The sequence below is a fragment of the Emys orbicularis genome, chromosome 7 (assembly GCF_028017835.1).
Source record: "Emys orbicularis isolate rEmyOrb1 chromosome 7, rEmyOrb1.hap1, whole genome shotgun sequence".
In the NCBI taxonomy this organism is placed as follows: Eukaryota; Metazoa; Chordata; order Testudines; family Emydidae; genus Emys; species Emys orbicularis.
Window position 1 is genome coordinate 54,924,093 of NC_088689.1, and position 25,254 is coordinate 54,949,346.

General features: G+C 39.3%; 1 protein-coding gene across 1 annotated transcript in view; it reads left to right on the forward strand.

Annotated features, from left to right (window-relative positions):
• The window catches only part of LDB3 (LIM domain binding 3), a 181,998-nt gene that overhangs the window by 105,948 nt on the left and 50,796 nt on the right, over window positions 1-25,254 (forward strand). Inside the window, exons 6-7 of the mRNA XM_065408201.1 lie at window positions 5,145-5,314; window positions 5,721-5,757. Coding sequence (XP_065264273.1) covers window positions 5,145-5,314; window positions 5,721-5,757 — 207 coding nt within the window. The remainder of the gene's footprint in view (window positions 1-5,144; window positions 5,315-5,720; window positions 5,758-25,254) is intronic.

The window sequence follows — 25,254 nt, forward strand, 5'->3', positions numbered from 1 at the left end:
CAGTGTAGATATACCGTTAGAGCACTCCATCAAGGTCTACTCGGGGCAGTTAGGTCCTTTACAAATTACACCCCTGTAGAGTGCTTTGCCATGCGGTGTAGACAAGCCTTCAGTCTAATATTAATCTGGATCAGAGTAGTGCTTCTATCCTTTGAGTTCTCAGACTCGGCTCTTTAAATATGCTTTGCTCAGGGCTGCAGCCTGTTGGCACAGCTTTCTTTTTGTGAACTTCCTAACTTCTTACTTAGTGAATGTTAGATTCTCCCCAGAAGGTTATATGCTATGCTTTAAATTTAGGCATTAAAGCAAACCTTCTACTCTTCTCTGATCAGATCATCTCAAAAGTAAAGGCCTGGCCAGTGATTGGATTATATTCATTTGATCATATCATTGGCTTGATCCTTCAGGGTGCTGCTTGTGCCTTCTGCGATATGCTGACTATTCTGAACTCCAGCTTACTACAGTGGAGTTGAGGCTATTCATCACCTTGCTTGTTCAAGCCTGAAATAAGCATTTTGCTGCTAAATATGAAAATAACTGTATAAGCGGTATTCTAACAGTTAGCCAAATTCTCCTTTAGTCCTCCTTTAGATTCAGTTCTCTGCAGAGAATTTGGCCCCATGTATGTAAAAGTGCAAGAAGATGCAGACTTCAGATCTCAAGAGTGTAGGTTCAGCTTGAGAAATCATATAATAGGCGATTTCTGCTATGTGAAGTCTTGAAGCACTGTGTACGCTTGTGTAGAAATGAATAATAATAAAAATATAAACTCAGTGTCTGGGGCCAATTTCTGATATAATCATTTCAGTCAATGGTGTTAAAGCTGGGGTAAGTAAGATCAGCATCAGGCCTATGTTGTTTGATGTAAGAAAATCATTCAAATATACCAAATCAATTTATTTATACTGGAATTATTCAAACCCTCATGCCAGGACATCAAGGTAGGAGAGTGAGAATGCCCTGTCTGTGTGCCCTTTTTCCATCATTCCTGTCGTATTATAACTCAGAATATACCAAGAACCAAGAGTTGGTGCCCATAAGATCTTGTACTCATGTGTTTCATGTACATTTCAGTCAAACCTCTTTTACAAGTCATTAAAGATTTTTGTCCAAATTCACTCCAGATGTAAGTGTAATTTCAGTGACTTCAGCAGAGTTGCACCCAGCTAAGACCGGCACTTGAAATTAACCCGTTGAGTGTGTAAACTGAATTAAGCAACAATAACAGACTCTAGATTTTCTTTATAATGAACAAAAATGGATGGCTATTTTACAATTCCCTATAAGTCTTTGATAATTTCTGTAATTGCTTTTGTTACTAATTGGAATCAAAATGCCATCCATTCAGTATTTATATGGATCAAATACCCTTCTTCATAGAAATTCAACTGTATTTTTACATCAAGGCCCAAATCCTGAAGCCCTTACTTAACTTTTACTCAACCTTTTGTTACCTGAGTAAGAACTGACTTCAATATATGGTCCACTTGTTGAGCCATAGCTTATAATGAATAGAAAGTCACAGACACTTTACTCCTTATTCAAAGAGGTTTGATTATCTATAGATCTTATTTTGGTGCAAATTAATTTTGCTGTGAATGCATGACCCACCTAATGATGTGAACAAAGGTATAATTTTCTATTCAATCATAGCAAAATGCCCTAAATTATTTGGGCAGATTTTTTTGTGTGCACACACACGCTAGGAAAACAAACTTTAAAATGAAGAAAGGGCATAGCAGTAACTGATAAGTCTTTTTATTTTTTATTTCCATTATCAAGTTTTCTGAAAGAGTCAGGTGCCCCATCTAAGCTTTTGGAAAGACCATAACCAGCCACAGTGTTGCTCTGGATTATACACTGCCATTCCTACTGGCTCATATATCCCAATACTTATTTGTGGTATAATTATGATTCAAACAAAGATAAAGGCCTGTTGCATTAAAGTCATAATTGGAAATGTTCCGATATGTTTTGCTCAACTAGATAACCTAGTTTGACTTAGAGTGAGGCACTTCATTCAGTGAGGGAAGGTTAATTCACCAGAATCCATTTCCTGTCTTTATTGTCTGCCATAAAGATATTAATATACCCTGATACATATTGCTATTCTGAAATCTCTACTGCTGCACAGCCACATCTGAGCTATTGGGCATTTTTATATTTATAGTTTTAATCAATTTTTTTTTTTTTTTGTAAATCCATCATAATACTAGAACAAAGCAGTGTAAGTAGGGGATTTAGCAAAATGAACCTGGCTCTCTGTCCGTGACCCAAATGCTAGTACTGCCACAGTAACACATAGCTGACAGTTGAAGTCAGCTGTACCATCCATGATCTGGGTTTTATTATCCAGTATCCATCATTCTGCAGCTGTGAAATTTGCAATCAAACAGAGCATTGTTTTAAGCTCCAGCAGGATCAAAATGTAAGTCGGGATATAAAGTTAATCATCTGTTAGCCAGTAATAGGCAGCCAGCCATCCATTACAATAAAAAAAGCAAAAGATGCTGCTTACTCAGTAGAAAAATGAACATATAAAGTGTAGTTGGAAACATGAAAATGTTACCACCTAATTGGAAACCTTTACTAAATCATTTGCTGTGAGGAATACAATGTTATTTATATTTTTTATTTTCATGCTTCTCTTGGAGAGTAGTTTGAGGGGTGAGACATGGCAATTGAATGACTATAATGTAGGCTTCATTTCTTTCCTTTCTATTCACATTACAAAATTTCTTCATTAGCCCTTATACTAAGGCTGTTTCTGATATAAGGCTTGATTCACTAGTGCCTCAGTGGAAGGTGTAATTTATACCTCCCTGCATTAGCAAGGCCTACTGTTCCACATGGAAAATTCAGTTAAAGGAGGCTGATGCTGTCCCTCCCCTATCTTCCCTCAGGGTCTCCAGGGGGATGGGGATGAGGGAAGGATGCAGCTTTAGTTTACAGCTGGAGCCACACAGGAACTCTGCTGGTGGAGACTACAGAGGGGATGCTCAGAATCAGTGCTACCTTTGCAAGATGAGCTTGTCCCCCAATGTTCCCACACCTGTCAGCACTTAGATACCATGGTGATGGGTACTATAGAAAGACAGAAGGTAGACACCGAAAGTGAGGTTATAGCTTCTTTCTGTTCTTGCACTCTTCCAACTGGGCAGACGTTCCAGCTCACCTCTGGGCACTGTGGCAGGGTTTATCCTGGTTGAAGCCATTTTATGGGCATAATCTAATTTATGGTCCAACAGTGAAAAATTAGTCCATTATGTTAAGAATGTTCCCCTTTTGTGTAAGAAGTGCAAAAGAATAGGAAATGTAAGCTTAGTGTACTGCTTCCTAGCATTCTGTCGGATCCTCAGGAAAGATGGAAGGTAGCATATCCTGGGGAGGGGGGGAGGGAGGAAGGAACAGCTGCAAATACCCCCTTTAGAGGTGGGTCCATAGGGGGTCATATACATTATAGTGCTCTTTCAAACTGGCTTATATAGGGAATAGGGATCCATGGCATATTTAAATACAGTGTTTCCAAGTCCCTTGTCAAGGTGGTTAAGCACTGGAATAAATTGCCTAGGGAGGTTGTGGAATCTCCATCACTGGAGATTTTTAAGAGCAGGTTAGACAAACACCTCTCAGGGATGGTCTAGATAATACTTATTCCTGCCACGAGTGCAGGGGACTGGACTAGATGACCTCTCGAGGTCCCTTCCAGTCCTACGATTCTGTAATTCTATTCTGACATGAAACACACACATCCCCATGCTATTTGCAGATACAAATCCATTGATATGGTTTATATTATGCTATGCTGAGAGCACCAGTAATTGGCAATGCTTTTTCCTGTGGCAAATTATATTATTGTCTGCACAGTGCCATACCAGTTACTTTGGCTTTTCCCTGACTCCTCTCACATTGTCAAACCACACCCCCATTTTTGCTTTTTGTGGGTCTTCTCTAGAGAATTGTATCTTGCCAAGTAGGAAGTTTGGGCAACTGCCTAGGCTTTAGAGGAAGGTTTTATAACAGGTGGTTGCTCTGATTCCTTGCTCTTTATAGCAGGGAGCTCATTGGACAATATGGCCCTTAATTTTTAAAATAGCTTTTCTCAATTTTCATGACATCGAGCATGCCACTTTCAAAGCTCTGTAAGGCATGGATCATACAGTTACAATGTAAATCACTCACTTCAGAAATAATCTTGTATTTAGAGGAGTCCTGGAGCCAAGGTATGACATGACTGCACACATCACCATCAATGTATGTATCTGCAGCTCTATTAATATTAAATTTAACTGCACATTATGCAAAAGTTATTTTGATGAGAAAAAAAACTATTAAATGACCATGTCTACTTCCAACTTGCATCATAAATCAAAATAGAGGTTAACTCAATTGGTGCTTTAGGGTGTCTTATGAACTTTTGTAGTTTGGGCTCTAGGTATGCAAAACTGAATGGTTCTTCCTATACAGTCTGTGCAAGGTCATCAGAGGGATCATAAACATTAGGTATAGTTTAATAATGAAGGTTTGAAATATGAAATAACTAGAGAAGTGTCTGAGCCTCAAGTTCGAATCCAGATTTTCTAATGTTCTGAAGTGTTTGGATTCAGCGTTTTGGTACCAGCCTACCTCTGGAAAGAATTAAAAAATCTGCACTAAATTAACTTTTTTATAATCAAAATATATGTTCTCCTTTTCAGTGTAACCATAAAATGGTCCATTTCCACAACTGCAAGAATATACTCTAGGGTCAGTTAATTAGTTCCACAACATGAGGCACTAACTATGCACAATTATAGGGGTAACAATACTCAATTAGTCCAGTAATCTTGACTTGCTGACCATCCTTTATTGATTTATATTGATTTATTACTACCACAATCTTGTGGCTGTGTTGGCTTAGGGGTCATGGACAGACTGGCAAACATATTGGTTTGAATAATAATAATATGAAATGTTAAAGACAAAGTGAACTGAAATGTTCTCGATTCACATGTTTTTGATCTACTGTAATTTGTTTATTTCTTAGGCAAATGGGTATTTTCAAAAACAATATTTTTGGTTTTTGTTATTGGTTGTTTTGGAGTAGAAACTGCAACATGAGGTGGGATGTGCTGTTTTATAATGAGCCCTTTTCTGCATTTCAGTAGCCTTCCTGTTAAAGATCCTCACATAGATAGTGCCTCTCCAGTGTATCAGGCTGTGCTTAAAACTCAGAACAAGTCTGAGGATGAGCTTGACGACTGGACTCGCCGTTCTGCCAATCTGCAGTCCAAGTCTTTCCGCATCCTCGCCCAGATGACGGGAACGGAGTACAGTAAGTCAAGCAATGAAGCCCCAAATTTGTTTTTAGATTAATTTTATTTTTCTTTCCTCTTTTATACACTAGCTATTGAGTCTCAAAGATGACTCACTTCCTTCAGTAAACCTCCCCAATGTGGGCTAAAGTCACAAAGCTCTGAATCTAGTTAATCAGCCACGAGTACTATTCTTTTATTGTGGTGAGTGCTAATAATAATCATTAACTAAACAAGATCCTATAAATTCCACTGAAGCCAGAGTTGCTCCTGCTCACTTTATATCTCTGTGTGACCTAATGGTGGAAAGCTGCCATGCTTATCCCCTTAGATTGTATTTTCTTTTATGCTTTTCTGGTAACCTGGGGTTGGATTGTGGGCCTCATCTAGTAGGTTTTTTTAATGGAAACATTTTCACTTCTGCAGTGCAAGACCCGGATGAAGAAGCCCTGAGGAGATCAAGGTAGGCAACTAGCAGCAGGCATTATGGCCTTCTCCTTACTGATAACCAATACCTAATGCTCTAAAATGGCATTAATATGAAAATACAAAACTAGATTTTTTTCTTAAATATTCTAACACATTTACTCAACAATCACTAAAATGAAAATGCTGTTGGCTTAGAAATCTGCAAGAAGTGCTTGATTGAAAAGGTAACAATGTGACCGTTAGGTGTAATACAGTACAAAATCCTGGAATGAGTACTCAATCTTGCAAGCTCTTTGCACATGGAATTCCCATTGACTTCAGTGGGAGTGCTGTTTGTGCTGGGCTCATAGGATCAGACCCTATGTGACTGCATTCAATTCTGTAACTGGATGAAAATATATGATGTTGTGGTAGTGTTGAAATTTAATGAGCAATTTATTTGGATGATCCTGTGATTGGCACTTGATTCAGCTGACATGATATAGTAATGTAGTTGTTTCCAATTATAGACATGGAATAATCATCACCTGAATATATTTTATGTGAAACAGAAAAAAATGATTTTTTTTTTAGATAATACACAGTATGAGGATACAGGACTGCTTTTGCTACTGGAGAAAAGTACATATCCATTTTCAAATGTTCTGCCAGTAAGGATTTTACACATTCCTAGGCTCATAAACTATAAGGCTATTACGAACAGTTATGATCATCTAGTCTGACTTCTGCATAAACACAAGCCATAGATTTTACCCAGAGATTTCTACATCTAGTTCAGCAACTTGTGATTGAACTAGAGTGTATGGGGTCCTAGCCTGATGTATTCTATTTACATATTCCACATCCCTATCTTGCCAAAAATATTTTAAACAGCTTGTTTAGTTTGTGATCTGTCTGGTATTTTGCCCACTCAATGTTTAAATTGTGTTATTATGAAATGGATTATATGCAAGGTTTTGGACTGTTGATCCTTCTGCACCTAGTAATGTAGGGTTACAAATGATGAGTCGATGAGCAAAACACGTACCTTTTAACTTACAATATGAAAATACAAATCCAAGGGATATATTTTCAACTGGATGTATTTCCCATCCAGGTTCCACAACAGTTCACTGAAAGTTGCATAGCTAGATGCCTCCATATCAGTTTGAGACTGTGCCACCCTTGCACTAAATTCTGTCCTCAAATATGCCAACACAATTCCTGTTGATCTCATTATAAGTCTCGATTCAGGAAGTGTGTACTGAAGTCCTGTTAACTTCAGTGGAACTTAATACAAATCCTGCAGTATCCAAACAAACACTATGTACAGGAAGGACCTTCACTAGAACTAAATTCTGTCTGCTAATGCAAGGGCTTGGCTCCCATGCATCTGTTTGTGGGCAGAATGTAGACCGTCATGAGCTTTAGCTGTGGTCCATAAATAGAAGATGCATATAGAAAGGCCTGGGTGTTGAAAAAAAACACTTGGAATTGGATAGATTTTTAAAAGAATAATTGGTTAATAACACATAAGTCTCTGCACCAGGGATCGGCAACCTTTGGCACGCGACTCGCCAGGGTAAGCACCCTGGTGGGCCGGGCTGGTTTGTTTACCTGCCGCATCCGCAGGTTTGGCCGATCGTGGCTCCCACTGGCCGCGGTTCACTGTCCCAGGCCAATGGGGGCGGCGGGAAGCGGCGGCCAGCACATCCCTCGGCCCACGCCGCTTCCCACAACCCCCATTGGCCTGGAACGGTCATATTTACAGCATGCTCCCCTCTTCTTCTGCCCTCTTACCCAATACAGCAGAAACCCCTCCACAGGGTCCTAGTTACGAAAGGTCAGAGGTATAAACGGGTGCGCATTATGGTAAGCTCCACCCCCAGGCTCCCAACAGCATAAATTACTGTAGACAGAGCCTGCAGCATTGTACATTGCTACTCTTTCATGGTTTGAAATCCACAGTGGGGGTTTCTGGGGCAGCCAAAGGCGAAGGGATCCCCTGGAAGTACAAATACTGCAGGAGTCTTTGCAGTTCTTTAGCGATCCATTGGTTTGAGCTGTATATCAGACTGTCAGATGCCATCCCTGATGGAAAAGTTTCATGTACACATAAGTTAAAATGTCAGAATTCTCATGTAATGGAGAATTTTGGTCGAAAGTCATGCCTGCCAAGAGTGCTCTCTTCTCTCTCGTGCTTTTCCTCTCTTCTCTGTGTATCAGCTTTGTTCAGTGTGAACAATAATAAGGGTTGAGTCAAACTTAGTGGTAGCTCCATGTCTACTTTTTCTTTTAGACATTTTCAAAGAAGGAAAACACAAGTAACTTTCCTATTTTTTTAATGCAAGTGTTCACCCCTAGACTTGGTGCCTATTGTCACAGATACTGGCATGTACTCTGAACAGAGCCCATAATGTGCAGGAATTTTCAGATGGCAAAATGCCTGTTTCTCTTCATATTAATGAGTGTGTTTTATGACTCTTTTGTTCAAGTTATACTGGCAGCCACACAGGCACATGTGGCTGTGGATGAAAGGCACTTTGAGGTACTTTTGATATAAGATTACCATTTGTTATGAAACCTTTCCTTTGCATTGGGATTGTTATGAATGTTTTGTTGAAAATTTGATAAGTAATTTGTCTATCGCCAGTAAAACAGACATCTCTTGAATTAATACCCTTCCGTATGTGGAGATGGAGGGATATAACTTAAAAAAAACGAGGGATTTCTTAAACTTCATGATTCCTATTAAATCCAGTTGAAGCTGCACAGCTACCACCCTGCACATTGCTTTGAAAAAATACCTCTCAAAGTTGCAGCATCACAGCTAGGGGTATTCTGAATAATTTTATTTTTATAAGCATAAAGTGGCATTTGAGAAATCATACATCAACAGAGTCCCTTAGAAGTGTTATTTGTATCATATTATGCTGTTAGAAACTGAAGAATTAAAAAAGTTAAAGTACTTGTCACCATTTACTCTGTGGGGGTTTTTTGTTTGTTTGTTTGTGCTTTGTAAAGCTTGGAGAGTGAAACTAGCCTGGTCTGTTTATTTTCTTTTTCTCTAATCAGTTTCACTCTCTGGCTCTCCTGCATTAATACAATGGTTTTGTGTTTGGATATCAGCCATTCAGGAGAAATGAACATGTCTGCTTTGAAACAAACACATGCACAAATCATGTGAACATTTTAATTTCCAATAGGATTTGTAAAGTTCTCTTCTCTGCTCCACCACCCCCCTTTGTTTATATTTTTAACTTAAAAAACCTGGGACCTAAACCAGAGGACAGTATCCAGAAAAGATCCAACCCTGAAAGAAGTAGAACACCACCTGTGAGGTGCTGAGTGCCCTTCTCTCCTATTGAAGTTGATAGGAGTTGAGAATGCTTAGATATTGGAAGGAAGTGATCAGCACTACACAGATTCTGCCTCTGTGTTGTTCTGTTTTTAACTCAAATGACTGGAGATACTTATTTAAATACCAACATTTGCAGGATTTCAGGTTCTCGTTGCTTAATCTCTAACAAAAGCAAAAAAGCTATGAGGAAACATTGCTCAAATTTGCAGCCGATGGTCCTTGTAAGAAAAGATATAGGCTGACCTAGATATTATAGGATAGGAAATGTTTGCATTGATTTTGTCTTGTACAATGTTGACTTTCACTTCCTGCTCAGCTGGAAAAAATACTGAGAGTCTGCTGGCAGGAAAACAGTAGAATTATGCTGAGAATTTCTAGCAAAAGCAGCCCTGTCAAACAAAAACAAAACCAAGGAATACAAATTTGTGTTACATTACAGCTCAAAAATACAAATCTAAAAAGCTTTCCAAAATTTCTCTGGAAAAGGATCACCCAGCCTAGTTTGCCTTTATTTTGGGAGGTAACATAAATCCAAATAAATTGCCGTTGCCCTAGTTATAAAGCAGGGGAGTAGTGGCCACATTCCCTAACCCCTTTCTTTCTCCCTTCTTTCTCTCTCTCTGTCTTTTTCTTTCTCTCTCTCTTTCTCCATGCCACAGGGAAAGGTTTGAAACGGAACGTAACAGCCCACGCTTTGCCAAATTGCGCAACTGGCATCACGGCCTATCGGCGCAAATCCTTAATGTTAAAAGTTAAAAACCCACGTGTAACAAATAAATGCGCAAGATATAAAATTACACTAAAGAATTAACTGCTTTCCTGAGTTAGAACCTGGGGGTATCATATATATACATACACAGTAAAGACATAAGATAGGGGGTTTTCTCTGAGTGCCTGCCTTTATTGTTTTCTGTTGCTAGCCTGATATTTCTCCACTCTCACCAAAAAAAAAAAAAAAAAAAAAAAAGAACAAAAAAAACCCAGACCTACAAATGATCTTCAATGTAAAGTGGATTTCTTTTTGCCTTCTGATAAAATATAATTTTAAAGTATTGATGGGGGAAAGATGTAGCCATTGTACTTTATTTAAATACAAAGAGCAACAAGAGAAATGATTGTCAGATTTTCTTGGGGGTTGAGGGGAGATATACCTTTCCAGAGAGTGTGACTGCTGTAAGAAAGTCAAATTTAAGCCTAGCTGAAAGGTTCTAAATACATAGTCCTTTTAATTTCTTTCAATATTTAAAAAATGTTTCAGATAAGACTGTAGATGTGATAAGTTTATTTTTCTTGAATGTGCTATATTGTTAAGAGTCACTGCTGGCAACATTGCTTATAGTTTTCCCTTTGAAAACAGAATTTGTCTTGGGGAGAAAGATAGAGGTGGAATGTGGCAGCTGTGAGACTGTGAAGAAAAGGGGATTAGGTGACACTTCGTTAGAGATGGCTTAGAAGTAAAAAGAATATATGAGACAATTCATGTACTAAGTTTTTAAAAGCATGTTGTAAGTTTCAGGCAAAGTGCTGCTCATTCTGTATTGCTCTTGTTTTGATCCCTCACTTTTTTCTGTATATAGCAGCATGCTTTATCTGAAATAAAAGGATTTTAAAAATTAAAGTAATGATGTGCCTGTTTTACACAAGTACTTTACTCTGGAAAATAAAATAAACCTTGGAAGTATATCAGAAGGAGAGGAAATGTTCTTTCCACAATAGAGAACATTGTCAATAAGCTTTTCCCAATTAAACATAATTCTTACAGATCTCAAAATGATCTGAATTAGAACGCTCGGTGTAGCCTATATAAAAGGACAAGAATAGAACTGAACACACAAATTCTGAGTAACAAAAGAAAACAGGATATTTTTGTGGATTTTGGAGGGGGAATTATAATAATTGCACAAATTCCTTTGGTAGTCTGCATTCTCTGAGGTGTTGCTAATATTGACTTAGTACATACCTGCTGTGTTGACATGTGGGTCATTGCTGGGGGTTAGAATGAGGTAGCTTTGTTTCAACAAGTATATTGCAAGCATTGCAACAATAATTTTATTTTAAAATATATAATCTATAGTAGTTGTTTTTTAAAATGCCATAACTATTTTTAAATAATCACCATGGCAATCCAATTACAAATTAAGCCATATTACAAATATTTATTAATAATTTTAACTTATGGAAATGCCAAGGGCCAGATTCTGATCTCATTCACATCTGTGTAAATCCAGAGTAACTCCACTAAAGTTAACGCAGTTATTCTGGATTTTCCCAGGGTGTCACTTAGAGGAGAATCTGGTTCAAATAAGTGAAAGTCTATTTCACATAGAAGATTTATATAGCGTTTAAAATATCAATATACAATATAGTGTATTCATTTTTTTAAAAATGATAAATATTTCAAAGCTAAAGTATTTTGCGTCTAGTTTAAGATTGAAGTAAATCACTTCTGAATTATTAATCCCAGAGTTTAAATGTTAATAGGAATTGTATGCACTTACTATCAAAACACTGTAATGTATTTGGTTTTATTAGTACTGGCGGGTGCCACTGATAATGACAGGACTAATGCCCAGAATGTAAGTGCTTTATGTCTAAACATAATTCTCAGTCTTTGTAGATGTTTGAATAATCCGAAAAAATTAGACGTATAATGTATCATAACAGTAACTGAAAGAAGAGATTGGTCTCCTCTAGGTCTTCTTAAATGCACATATGACCTGCTTAATTACCAGAGCCAGATTCAGGGGAGGCAACACATGCAACCAGTTAGTGAGTCGAGGTGGCATTAGAAATAGTTGTCCTCCTCTTCCCTGGAAAACATGCAGAAAACATAAACTAAATAATCTCTAAATTATCAGCATTTAATTCTTTAATTGTTTGTATAGGGCTCATGTAAAATTTTGTAGAAAAATGTAACTCTTCTAAGGTTTGAAATGCAATCCTAGAAATCAGAGATGATAAAGACCTATTACTGAACATAATCCATCCCCCATTACTCATGCAAAATTATTTCATATAACACATAGTCTAATGTTTTGTTCAGTCCCATTTTAACAGACCCAAATGATGGGTCATATTCATAAAACCATTTGGAAACCAAATAAAATTATTTCTGTATTTTTTCTTTTACCAATTTATTTTAAAAGGAAAATTCCTTACAAAAATAAAAATAAAATTCTGCACTTCAATTAATGTTTAGATAATGTCACAAACCATCAAAAGCCAGAAAAGTCAAGCTAAAGCAGTTTTATGTCATTAACAGATCTTCCGCTTTTTCCTTGTGATTGGGAATTAGGTTTCGACTGTGAAGTGGAGAAGTTAGGCCAGGAGTTGCCTTCTTACTCAGTCCCACTGCTCGAGAAAGTAATGGACAGAGAACTGATGAGAATTTGCAGGGGGCATCATAAAGCGACTAGCCTTGTGATTAAGGCCAGCTCTAGCCTGGATGGGCTCCATCACTAACTTATGCAGATTTTCTTAGTTTATAGTACCTTGCAGGTGTATCTGTCTGTCTTTAGGGTATAGTCTAAAGCGTGATTGTTTTGTTCAGTGGAGGAATGTTGGTGACAGTGCAGCAGGCTAGCTTCAAAGGATTGTTTTGTAAAGAGCCCCCATCCCAAATAAGAAGATAAAATGTAGCATGTGGGCAATGATATCCCAGCAATCTTGCCCAAAAAAGCCCAATGTTTATAAACATTTAATGAAGATACAGCCAAGGAAACTAGGAAATCAAAACCAAAAGGCCTTCCAGGTAAATCTGCTTGTCTGGTTATGGCACAGGGAAATGCTCATTTTCTGCTGTGGTCCAAGCCTGTTTGATCCCAACTAATCTGTTTCCTAAATGCCCTTGCTTTGCCCTCTACTCAAATGCTCTCTCTCTTATCCTCTTCCAGTGACTAGACTTGCAGCAGGAATACTGACTGCATGCAGTGCATGCTGGTACGGCAAGTGTGTGTTTGTAAGAAACCAGGCTTAAGAACCTGACCTCTCATGCTTCCTGCATGAATGGATGACAAGAGAGGAGATGCTCTGGGGCTACTTTCCTTACTTGCCCCTTCTCACACCCTGCCTATGTGGGAAGGATTTTAAGCTTTTGCTATATAGTGAATCAGTGAAGAGGTCACTTTCTCTAAAACATGGTTTCTCAGGCACTGTGTGTGAGACAAGTTGGGATTGTATTTGTTCAGTAAGGAGAGATGGGTATGTAGGGACCATTTTAGCACTGCTGGAAATGCAAATACTTCTATATTAGGACTGGTTTCAGAGTAGCAGCCGTGTTAGTCTGTATCCGCAAAAATAACAGGAGTACTTGTGGCACCTTAGAGACTAACAAATTTATTAGAGCATAAGCTTTCGTGGGCTACAACCCACTTCTTCGGATGCATATAGAAGAAGTGGGTTGTAGCCCACGAAAGCTTATGCTCTAATAAATTTGTTAGTCTCTAAGGTGCCACAAGTACTCCTGTTATATTAGGACTGCGTCTGAATTCTTCATGCAAAGATAGCAGACTTGAGACATTATAGCATACTCAAACTTGGGTTCCTACCAGAGATAATTTAAATCTCATTTGGTCAAATTCTTCCATGATGTAGTTCCACTGACTTTACTGAGCTTGCAGTAGGGATGAATTTGACCCATTAAATGCAATAAGTACAGTGGAGTTAAGTCAGTATATCTGCATCACTCATTGACTGGGACCTGTCACTGTAGTTTCAGCAACTACCTGGGTGTCTTGCACACAATTTTGCTTGTAAACGTGACAAGCTAGAATTTGATGTGTTAACAACCAGTACTAACTCTGTGAATATATTGAATATCTGGCTGTGGTGCCCTCATTGGTCAGGCACTCAGGACCTCCCCTTCTCAATGTTCTATCACAGTTTCCAGCCCCATACTTGAAAATGAATATACCCAAATCCCACTCTCAGTTGTAAGAACCTGTGTCCCGTTTAAGCTGGTAAGAGCCTTCTGACACACCCAAATCAAGACAAGCACCTTGATCCCCTTTCCTCATTTGCTAAAATCTCCAATTGTTAGCACCCTCTGACCCTGCCCAATTGCCAAATCTTCCCATCCATGAATATGCTATGTAGACTACTGAAATCCTTCGGTGGACCGATGCCTTATTTCACAGAGGGTCTCACAAAAACAAAGCCAGCTGTGTAACTAATTCCATCATGCAGGGTACCTAAGTAGAATCAGGAAATAATGAGAATTTCATCAGTTTTATCTTGTGCCATCCCCTCTCACATAAGAGTTTCAGTGACCTAAGGATAGTGAATAATCTTGATTGTTTCTGGTTAATGTGGAAACCTGGTTGATGTCAGAGAAGGAAACTAGACCAAAGCTGGTGGCAAAGTGGCACCACAAACTGTTAGTCTGGTAGTTTTGTGGGAACTATGAATTTATGGCCACTTGTTTCCATGCCACCCCTTCTGGAAAGATGGCATGATCCAGGACAGTGTTGATGATTATTTGTAATCTGTCCAATTAATATTAATTTAAAATGAGGAATCCATATAAGGTTAACAAAAAGAGTGAACCCATCCTCAAAACGGTCTGTAGAGGGGAGCACATGTAAGCCAGCAAACCTCGTCATAGCTCTAGGTGCACCATTACCGTCTGTGGATTGAACTGCATTGGAAAAGAAAAGACTGTTCTTCACCTGTCTTTGTCTTCTACATTCTCCTGTTTACCACTGACCCTTCCTGCATGGACTGTAGTTTTAGTTTAATTTTCATTTGTCTCTCAAGTGCAAGTTTTTTGTGTGTGGGTGCATGTGTGTGTCCTTCCATTGATGTTGGTAGCTAACCAAGATCTCACTGTAGCAATACTGCATTTCTCTGTGGATTGTCTGAATCCTTGTGTTGCCCTCAGTATGGTAAGGGAGAATTAGTTCTTGAATGTACTAAGTGTTACATCAAGCATGTCTAATCCAGAGCTTTTCAAACTGTGCTCTGTGGAGAATCGGTGGTTCACAGAGCATTGGCTAGTAGTGCGTGGAGAGCTGGCTGATCATATAGTACTGGCTCCTCTTTATTACTCCCAGCTGCTAAATTGCATTAAAGACAGCTAAAAATGTACTAAATAGTTTCCTAATATTTTCCATGTAAGTAATTGCTGTAGTTGCTACAGGAATATCATGCAATTACAAATGGAAGGGAGAAAAAGTAAGAGAATTCACAAGACAATCTCTATATTAAATGTGATCTGTGTTATGAAATAATTTGAAAACCACTGTTCTAATCCACACCATTCAGTGTTTGGCTTAGAAATTGGTGAAATTGAAAATTATCTGAGGCAGAGCATGAAATTTAGGCCAATAGTGAGCAGAGAAGGTATAAAGTACTTTAGAACTTTTTATTCATGCCCATTTATTTTTAAAGAATTATCACTCATCACTAAGACTTATTGGAACTGATTCTTTTCCCTCTTACACTGGTGTAAATCAGGAGTCAATGGAGTCATGGTGGTGAGAGGGGAATTGGGTCCAATTATGCGTTCTCTAGATTTGAACATTGGCTCTCATTTATCTGCAGCTGTCACAGATGTAAAACTAAGCCCTGATCCTGCAATTGGATCCACGGTAGGAGATCTCTATGGCTCACCCAAGGTGGAAGTAGCCCCTCAAGCAGATCCAATTGCAGGATTGGGGCCTTATATTTCTAAATCAGATGGGTGGATAAAGAGGAGAGCTATCTGAAGTGAATTTCTTTGCTTCTCTGAAATGCATTCTGGGCATATTTCAAACTCCTTCTCTTATTCATAATTTTGCAAGCAAAACCGCTTACTAAAGTAACCTGATAAGATATACTGAATTAGTGCTCAAAACCTGCCTGATACCAAATGCTTTCAAATATAAGTTAGGACACATATACTTGCATGCAGAATATGTATATATAAATCTTGGAAAGGAATTTAAGGCTGTATCTTACACTTATTATGCAATCGCATCTCTTCCAACAATTCTAGACCTGTTACATGGCTATGTCCTAACACTACAGCATATTTATGAATGGCACCAAAAACACACACGACAGTTGCTTTAATTTATTTCAGTACTGGCTGTTGAGCAAATACAGAATTGATTGCTATGTTCTTCACCGAATGTATAGTAATTTTTTCCTCTTCTATGTTGGCTTAGTCTGCGCTAACCAGGATGCTTTCTAAGAGAGCAATATTTCCCTAAGGTAGACTTGCAAGCGGACTTACTGGCAGGATAAACTGCAATCAGTTTTAGAATAGGTTGCTCTACTCTCTTAACTGCAGTGGCTGAGAAAGAGACACTGGCTTTCCTCCTCCCCCCATTTTCTGATTACTAAAGTCATAAACTAAACCAGCATGTTAATCACTGTAACTTTCAGCCTTTTGTCCTCTCCTGTTAACTGTTTTTTCCTTCATGTTTTGTGCTGTCTTTGTTGTCAAGATTACAGTTAAAATAATACAACTTTAAGAAATATAGGGATAAACATTAGCACTTCTTTGTAGTTTTGTGCTCATGGTGTCATGGAACAATTCCTACTCAGACATAGGAACAACCACATTAGATCAGAACACAGGTCCAGTCTAGTCCAGTATCCTGTCACTGATCGTGCCCAGTACCAGATACTTTGGACGAAGGTACAAGAAATCCTCTGGTAGGCAATGATGAAATAACTTGCCCACAGGGAAAGTTTCTTCCTAACCTCCATCAAATATTCACAGACAATTCTCCTTGTATTGTTACTTCTGACAAGGAAATCTAACTTGCAGACAAATATTTTTATGATAAAATAAGAAAACAATAAAGGATAAATAAACTATATAAAGGAAAAACAGGAAATGTTTAAGGACCAGATTTTCAGCAAACATCTAGCATATTCTGTCTTTCCATTTATTGACATGGGATTTATGTATGTAATGCCCATAAACATCCTGGTTATCAATGGGAAGATAGAACCTTTAATTGCTAGAAATGTAGAACCTGGTAATTTATCAATTGTACTTTTCAGTTGTTTTATCTTCAAACCAGGCACCTCAGCCTGTGCTGTGGCAGGTAGGACAGAAGACTACTTACTGGTCATAGAGCAGAATACTGACAAAGGACTAGCCCTCTCATCTTCTCGCCCCTTTCGCATACTCTGTGTTTAGGGTCCAGTCTCACAAGTGGTGCTGAGTATCCTCAATCCCCACTGACTTCAAAGATGGGGGATATTTTAAGATACTGGATTGGGATTCAGAACAGCTTGATTCAGTTTCTAGCCTTGCCACAGACTTTGTGTGTGACAACAAGCAAATTACTCAGGGCCTAATTTTCAGAGGTGCCAAGCACCAGCACCTCCAGTTGGAGTCTATAGGAGATGCAGGTACTCAGCACCTCTGAAAATTGGGTCCTTAATCTCGTTCCACTTCAATTCTTCCTCTGTTATACTGCAATAATACTTCCCTACTGCACAGGAATGCTGTGAGGATAAATTCAGTAATGTTTATGTAGCACTCAGATATTACACTGATAGCACCCTAAAAGTACCTGCAGAGAGAAAACATGAAGGCCTCCTAGGAAGCCTTCAGCACCTTGCATAATCAGGCCTTTACTATGTATAAGGTGCCCAATCTCTGAGCCTGTGACAATGAGGGAAAGAGCCCTTCAGCTGAATTTAAAATGCCTGGATATGAAGAAATAGCCACTGAATCACATACCATATTCAATTAAATGGTGCTGAGATATTTAAAGGAACATTTTCAGATTTAAAATAATGTTTTTAAGAAGGAATGTCTTCACTCAAGTTGCTTATACTACTTTAGATTATTACAAATGAAAGATTTTTTAAAGAATCCTAATTCACATCTCACCATTTACTGTATTGGGCTTGTGGACCTTTTGCACTTCATTCAACTTAAACAATGTGGACTAGTCAGTTTCCCTTTCACTGATAGTGTCTCGCACTCCAGCACAGAGTTCCAGTTGTAAACACTCCAGGGGAAAGTTTAAATCCAAACTTCTTTTGTTTTTAAAAGAACTATTCACTGGATTTTTTTTTTTAAATCTGTAATAAGCCCACTCTTGCTCCCATTGAAGCCAGTGGAAGCCAAGGGCTTGTCTACACTTACAAGGCTGCAGCAGCACTGTTGTAGCACTTCAGTGAAGATGCTACCCACACCAATGGGAGGGCTTCTCCTGTCAACACAGGTAATTACCTTCTCTGAGAGGCAGTAGCTATGAAGCCCTCCCATCAACATAGCACTATCTACACCAGGAGTTAAGTCAGTATATCTGCGTCACTCAGGGGCATAGATGACGCGTAAGGGGGGAATCTGGGGTGTGTGTGTCAAGTGCCCCCCAGATTTCTGCTTGGCCTGCTGGGGGGGAGGGAGAGGGGCTCTGTCCTTCTTCTGCTGTGCCTGCCTCCCGGCATGCTCGGCTCCTGTCCCTGGCAGCTGGGCCCAGGCAGGGAGTGGAAGGGGTGGGACCAGCCACTTCTCATGCCGCCGCTCTGGGTCACTGCTCTGTGCAGCACGGTGGCTGCCTGAGAGAGAGCCCAGCTGAGGAGGTGGCAGAGAGCCACCTCCCAGCCTAAGCCCGGCTGCCAGAGACAAGGGCTGAGTGAGCCAGAGCACCCACTCCCCTGGCATGTTTCTGGCTCGCTCAACCCCTGTCTCCAGCAGCCAGGCCTGAGTGGGGGACAGCCCATTGCCGCCGCCACCTCCCCAGCCAGGCTGTCTCTCAGGCTGCTGGTGCGCTGCACAGAGCAGTGAGCCGGAGTGGCCAGCTTCAGCTGTGTGACAAGTGGCTCCGTGCCGCTCCACACCCGGGCTCAGTTGCCAGGGAGAGCGGCCGAACATTCTGGGCGAGAGGCATAGCGGGAGAAGGATAGAGGCCCCTCACTCCCTGCAGGTAACTCTTGGGGCGGGGAAAGCACGGTGGCCCCAGGCTGGGCACAGGCCAAGGAGGGGTCACACATATGGGGAGGCATGAGTGGTCTGTGCTAAGGGGTGTGGATTTTCCACGTCCCTGAGTGATGTAGTTATACCAACATAAGTTACTAGTGTAGACCAAGCCTCATCATACAGTTCAAAGTGCAGGAAGGCAAAATTAGAGGAACTCTAATACAGCAGCACAGGTGCGTTCTGAGTTAGGGAGCTGAGCCCAGAAAAAAGATTGCAAAGCAGGAATGAGAACTGCAGAATAGCTCTGACCTACCATTTTTTTCTTTATTCCAAAATTTATTTCTTTTATTTTCTAATCTGTCCTCTCTGTATCTGTGTGATTTTAGAGGAACAGTAAGGAATTAGTTTTGTTAATTCTGGAGAAAGTCTAGCATTCTCTTTTTAGGAGTGAGTGGAAAATGTGCTTAACTTGAGTGCTGGTTTAACAATCTCTTACATTTGGTTTCTAAATGAAAAACACAACAGTAAAATGTACTGTATGCTGTTCAGATTCTCTAAAATCCTTATTAAAGCTCTCTAAAGTTCAGAGCCTTTTGGCATTCAACGGAAAGTAACAAATGTGTTTTGTAAACGTGTATGGCAAACATGTATTGCATTTTGTTATCTAATTTATTAAAATTCTTAAGCTTGATAGTGCTGTGGGTGGGTTTTAAAAGTCTTAATTCAGTTCACTTGGTCTGTCTTCATGATCATTTCATGCACTGTATTATCAAACATCTCCTAATTTCAACTATATACTGCACTGTGTAACTGAGACTAACAGTAGAATGGACAAATATATGTTCTCTGATGCACATATAAAGCTCCTACTGAAATCTGTGGGAGTTGCCACCATTTTGTTAGAGGGGACATTATACAAGGCCCTGCTATCTAAAGCTGGTTCACCTGTGTGGGGGACAACAGGAACTGAAGAAAGCCCAGGTTTGAATCTCTTCCTGATAGCCCAAAACTACTCTCCACCTCTATAATCATATTTGTGTGATCAGCCTGTATAATCACAGTACAAAAATAGTTTAAATCTCATTCGGTCAAATTCTTCCGTGATGTAGTTCCACTGACTTTACTGAGCTTGCAGTAGGGATGAATTTGACCCATTAAATGCAATAAGTACAGTGGTTTTAGAAAGCAAATTAAGTTCAACATTCCCATAGTGGAAAGGGTTAGGGTTTGGTCCGTTTCATCTTCAAAACCCTCTGTCAATACTCTATACCAATAGCTGAGTCCAAATTCCAGTTCAGTTGATTCAACTACAGGAGTTGTTCTCACTCACAGAGAGGAGAATAATCCCTGATGAAAATGTGTTGTGTGCGTTTGAGTTTGTCTTTTCCCTTTTCTCTCTGCTCTGAATCAGTTCCTTTTCCCTTGCTTTGTTCTGTGGAATTGTGTTTATTATAATTGTTCTATACCTCTCTCTCCTTTAACTATCAGAACTCCCCTGCCACCATCATTAAGCAGTGCCCTACACTTGCACAGTCAGTGAAAGAGTTAGGGTGAAGTGCTGACCCCAGTGAAGTCATTGGGAGTTTTGCCATTAGCTTCAATTCAGCCAGGATTTCGCCCACCTCTGCTGTAGCAGGAGAGGATGAATCAGGTTAATCATAACTGCAGTGGTCTAATGCTACTAGAAGCCTTATCCCAATTGCTTGTCTTTTGGTCTGGACTATGCATTTTTTTCATAACCCATTTTGCTATACTGGAAATAAACCACGCTTCAGATTTTTCACGCTATGAGTTTGTTTTTTAATATTCTTGCATGACTTTGGTTCTTGGTATATTATTTTAACACTTCTTTTCTTTCCACAGACTAAATCTCTAACATATCCCCCTCCTTTTTTCAGCCTGGCTACTTGATATATTACATTCCAGTGAACTCATGACTTGGTCATCTATAGAGCTAGTGTTTGGTTTGTCATCACTCTAGACAGGTGAACTGATGCAGCTTCACGTTTCTTGGGGATTCAGTTTTAAGCCAGTATCTTTCATTCTGAGCACTATGTCATCCTTATTAAAGGCAGACAAACTTGTTCTGCTTGATTTCTGACATTGTGGCTTTTGAAAGTTTCCCTTGGACTCATACACTTTTGGGTTTAGGAAATATTGTGAGAAGGAGGAAAAGGAGAGACAACACAAATACAATGAGCCAGACCCACAGCTGTAAATTAGAGTAGTTCATATGACTTCAGTGGCGCTCCACTGAGTTGCACCTGTTAAGGGTCTAGCTTAGTATATTTATATATAACATACATGCACAGCAGTGACTAATACTAGCCCACCTTATGGAGAGAAGGGAATGGCTCTTCTATCCCTACTATGCTACCCACCTTCCCTTTAGCAAAATAAAAAACAGAACCAACAACAACCAACACACACACACACACACACACCACTTCCTAGAGGGGAAACCTCCTTCACTAGCACACTTCCCCCTCAGAAAATGAAAATTCAGCAGCTGCTATCAGGGATTTCTGTTGTCTAAGGGATGCAGTCAGAGCTGGCTCACTGTGGCTATAAGAGGAATCATACTTTATCTTTCTACCAAGTACCTTTGAAAGCAAACGGCTTCTTAATTAGTATTGTATTATTAAATAACATATATCCAGATTAGAAACAGTCAAACAGTATATAATCAATGGTAATAACTATTATATTCAGAAATACTCAGTGAAACTTTTTTAATACCATAAGCAAAGTAGAAAAATGACTTGGCCTAACAAATTAGTAGATTTAAAATTTACATTGCATCTTTTTTTACTCTTAGGTGCCAGAATAAGTATCCCTATTCAAGATGACATTTAAGCATATACTGTACTTAGTACAGTTCTTAGTAGGAATGAATGTAAGCCTATTCTTAAGTGCTTTCCTGAATCAGGTCCTAAAAGATTTTAATAAGTTGAAAAATTATGTTCAAAATTATAAAATGGAGGATTAAAGTCTTAAGGCCCCAGTCCTTCTAACAGTTATGCACATACTTAACTATACTCATATAAATAGTCTCATTGACTGTGCTGAAACTAGTCTGAAGCTTATAGTTAAGTACATGTATAAGTGTTTGCAGGACCAAGGCCTAATTCTGTACCATTGAAATCTGTGGGTGTCTTGCCATTGACTTCAATAGGAATCCTTCATTTGACTTAAATAGATGTTAGACTGGGGCCTTAGTGTCTTGTCCTTCAGCTCCTGTGTGACTCACATTAAAGTAAATGGGAGTCTTATATGTATTACAAGTTCAAAATGGGACCTCATAAAGGCACTTGCCAGCTCACCCCTCCAAGTGGCCCTCCAAGTGGCTCTGTGCCTCCTTCTATCTCTTTCCCCAGCACTAGGACCATGGAGCGGAAAGCAGGGCTGGAGTTGAATGCCCCAGATGCCTTCCCTTCCTTCGTTGTCCGCCAACATGAACTTGATACTTTTGGGGGAAGGAGGAGAGTAAAAGCTTGGTAGGGAGGGGAGAAGAGGAATCTGACAAGAGTCTCTGTTGCATGTAGCCTCACTGTGTTGCTCAGCTCCAGTTGAGCTCCACACTGTGGAGGCACAATCCTAGGCTTTGTCCCTAAGGGCCTATCTGGGCAGGATGAATTGCCTCTTACGCATTTTTAAGTGAGCCCAGACATGTAATGCAGCCCATCTCGTAGGAGTCCCTGTTAGCCATTGAAAAACAACAGCTTCACATTGAGCACATACTGGTAGTGCACATCTTCTCTAAGACTGGTTACCACTTCAGAACACTGGATACCCAGGGACAAACCAACTCTGACTATGATTGTCTTCACAAACTGGAGTTGGCACACGAGTATGTTCTACTCGGATACTAAAGGGTTATTTTTTAAACAGGGCCATTATTGAAGCCAAAGCTATACATGAGATGATATATTGTTCATACACAGAGCGGTTGATTTGTACTGTGTCGCTAAGCCTCCATTTTACGAAATAGCCTACAATTAACAAAGAGAAAGCTTGTAAAAAAATCACACATCTGGGTTCCAGCACATTTTTTATCTAATTCTTAAAAAGAAAAAAAAATTGATTCTAGGGTATTTCTCACAACAACAATAGTCATAAACATCTAGAACATAACTCTAAAAAGCTTTTGATAACCAAACATCTGTCCTCACACTGCCTTCTTTTGCTGCTATTCTTCCTTCTTCCCCCACCACTGGTACTTGCACTTGCTTTATTCATACTGTATCCCCTCCTTTCACAGTGGCAAGGAAAATGTTGCTGCAGCAGCTGAAAACAGGTAACGTTTGCCTTGTATTCTTTTTCCCTCAGACTTTCCACACAAAGTTTTTACCTAAAAATACATCAGATGTAGGCACTCTTTGAACAGATGAATTATAATGGTGTTTCAGCTGAGATGATTTGCTAGAGATGTTCATTTTCATTCAGATATTTGAAAGATTCCTGGCCAGGTGGCAGACTGTATTGGAATTGTGCAAAATATACCACATTACCTTTAATTCTAGAAAACAGAAAAATAAGCAGCATTTAATCAATGTTTTTGAAGTTCAATATTGTCGTTGTTCAGCAGAGGCGAACAGTCCAGAAGTTCAAGAACCATTTCCATTTTTAATCAGATTCCAATGTTGTGGTCTGAGCTGCTCCACAGGTTTTTTAAATCTAAATTAGTTGAACTTCTTGACATTTTAAAAGCAATTCTAAATCTGATTCTTGAGTTGTATTGATCATGGATTAAAAAGATACTAATCCTTCCTATATATAGTATTTCTTTGCATTTATATAGTGCTTTTCCTCCCAAAAGATCCCAATGCACTTACAAAATTCATAAACTATCTATGTGTATATCTATATTATATACATTTATGTAGATGTAGATAAAAATAATTTCAGCACCAAACACTGAAATGCAGCTACTTCTAGGATGAAGCATTGCTATTATTTATCAGAGCATAGCAACTCTTTATAAGTTCAGAGCATAGAAATAAAGATTTAAGACAGTGCCTTCCTCTGATATCTTGATTACTTCACACACAACAAGGTTTTATGTCTGCTTTTAAAATAACCCGTATTTGAACAAGTATTGCAGAGAATTAAAATCAGAGTAAGTGCGAGGATTGTCACCACTAACAACATGACCAATCGTGACTGGGATTCCCAGTAAGGGGGGAAAAAACAGCAGTTTACTGGGTCATACCAATAAGATGGAACAGAGGGGGAGGGAGTTGATATATGAAATAATTAGCAACCACATCTACATTAAATAACAGAAGCAGGGAATGAAGGGTAGTATCTATCACTATTGCTTGTGTACGACTGACCACAAGATTACATGGTTGCTTCATTGAAACTTAACTGCAAATCTCTCTTTGTTGGACTATCTTGAACAATTTCAGACATCTGTCTGGTTTTGGGGTCACACTATACCTACTGAGTCACTTACGTTTGGTTGTGTTGTAACATGTCTTCACCTCTATTGTCTCCAGTGTCTCATTTCTGCTAGGTCTTATTTTGATACTATGATGTCAATAATGTTGTCTCCAGTTTTAGCTGAAGGATAAAGAAGACTGTAATGAACCTGTAGATCTCTATCCTGGTTCTCAGAATGACTCCTGGCCATAGTCTTTAATACGGCATTGAAGATTGGTATGATTTCACATGTGATTCTGCAATGATATCAAAAGAGACTTAGGGGATAAAATAAGAGGACATTAGAGATTTGCTGATGTAAATCTCTTCCCAAATAAGATGTCAGTCACAAAACTGAAGCCTTCTTCATCAAACAAAAAGCTAACCTGGCTTTTTTTAATGTTGAGGTTCAGCAGTTTCTCACTCTTTTTCCTTAAGGCCTTTCCCAGTGCATTGAAATACTAAGTCCTACGTCAGAGGGGTAGACATGAGTGTTCTGAAATGATGTCCCGTTTGTTAGATTACATGGTAAGCATTTGGATCTCAAAAAACTAAGTGGAACAAATAAAACACTTCTCACTTAAAGGCACTGGCTGCTTTTTTGGCTGGTACTCTTCTTCGCTCTGAAAGACCTAATATTCATTTAAGCAACTGGTAATGCGGTTAAAAATATATCTCATGCACATACACCCTTCTAATTTTTGTTACCCAGCCCTACAGGTTCTCATCATGTGGCACAGTATGTGACCTCAAGTGTTTGGCATCCTCCTAAGTCACGCACCATGGATGCCAACATTGACAAAGCTAAGCCAGTGGCCTCCAAGGGTTCCGTGAGGTTTGGAACGGGTACAAGTCAAAGGGAAGCCAGTTACATCAGGACTGGCCAGAAAGCCCCTCTT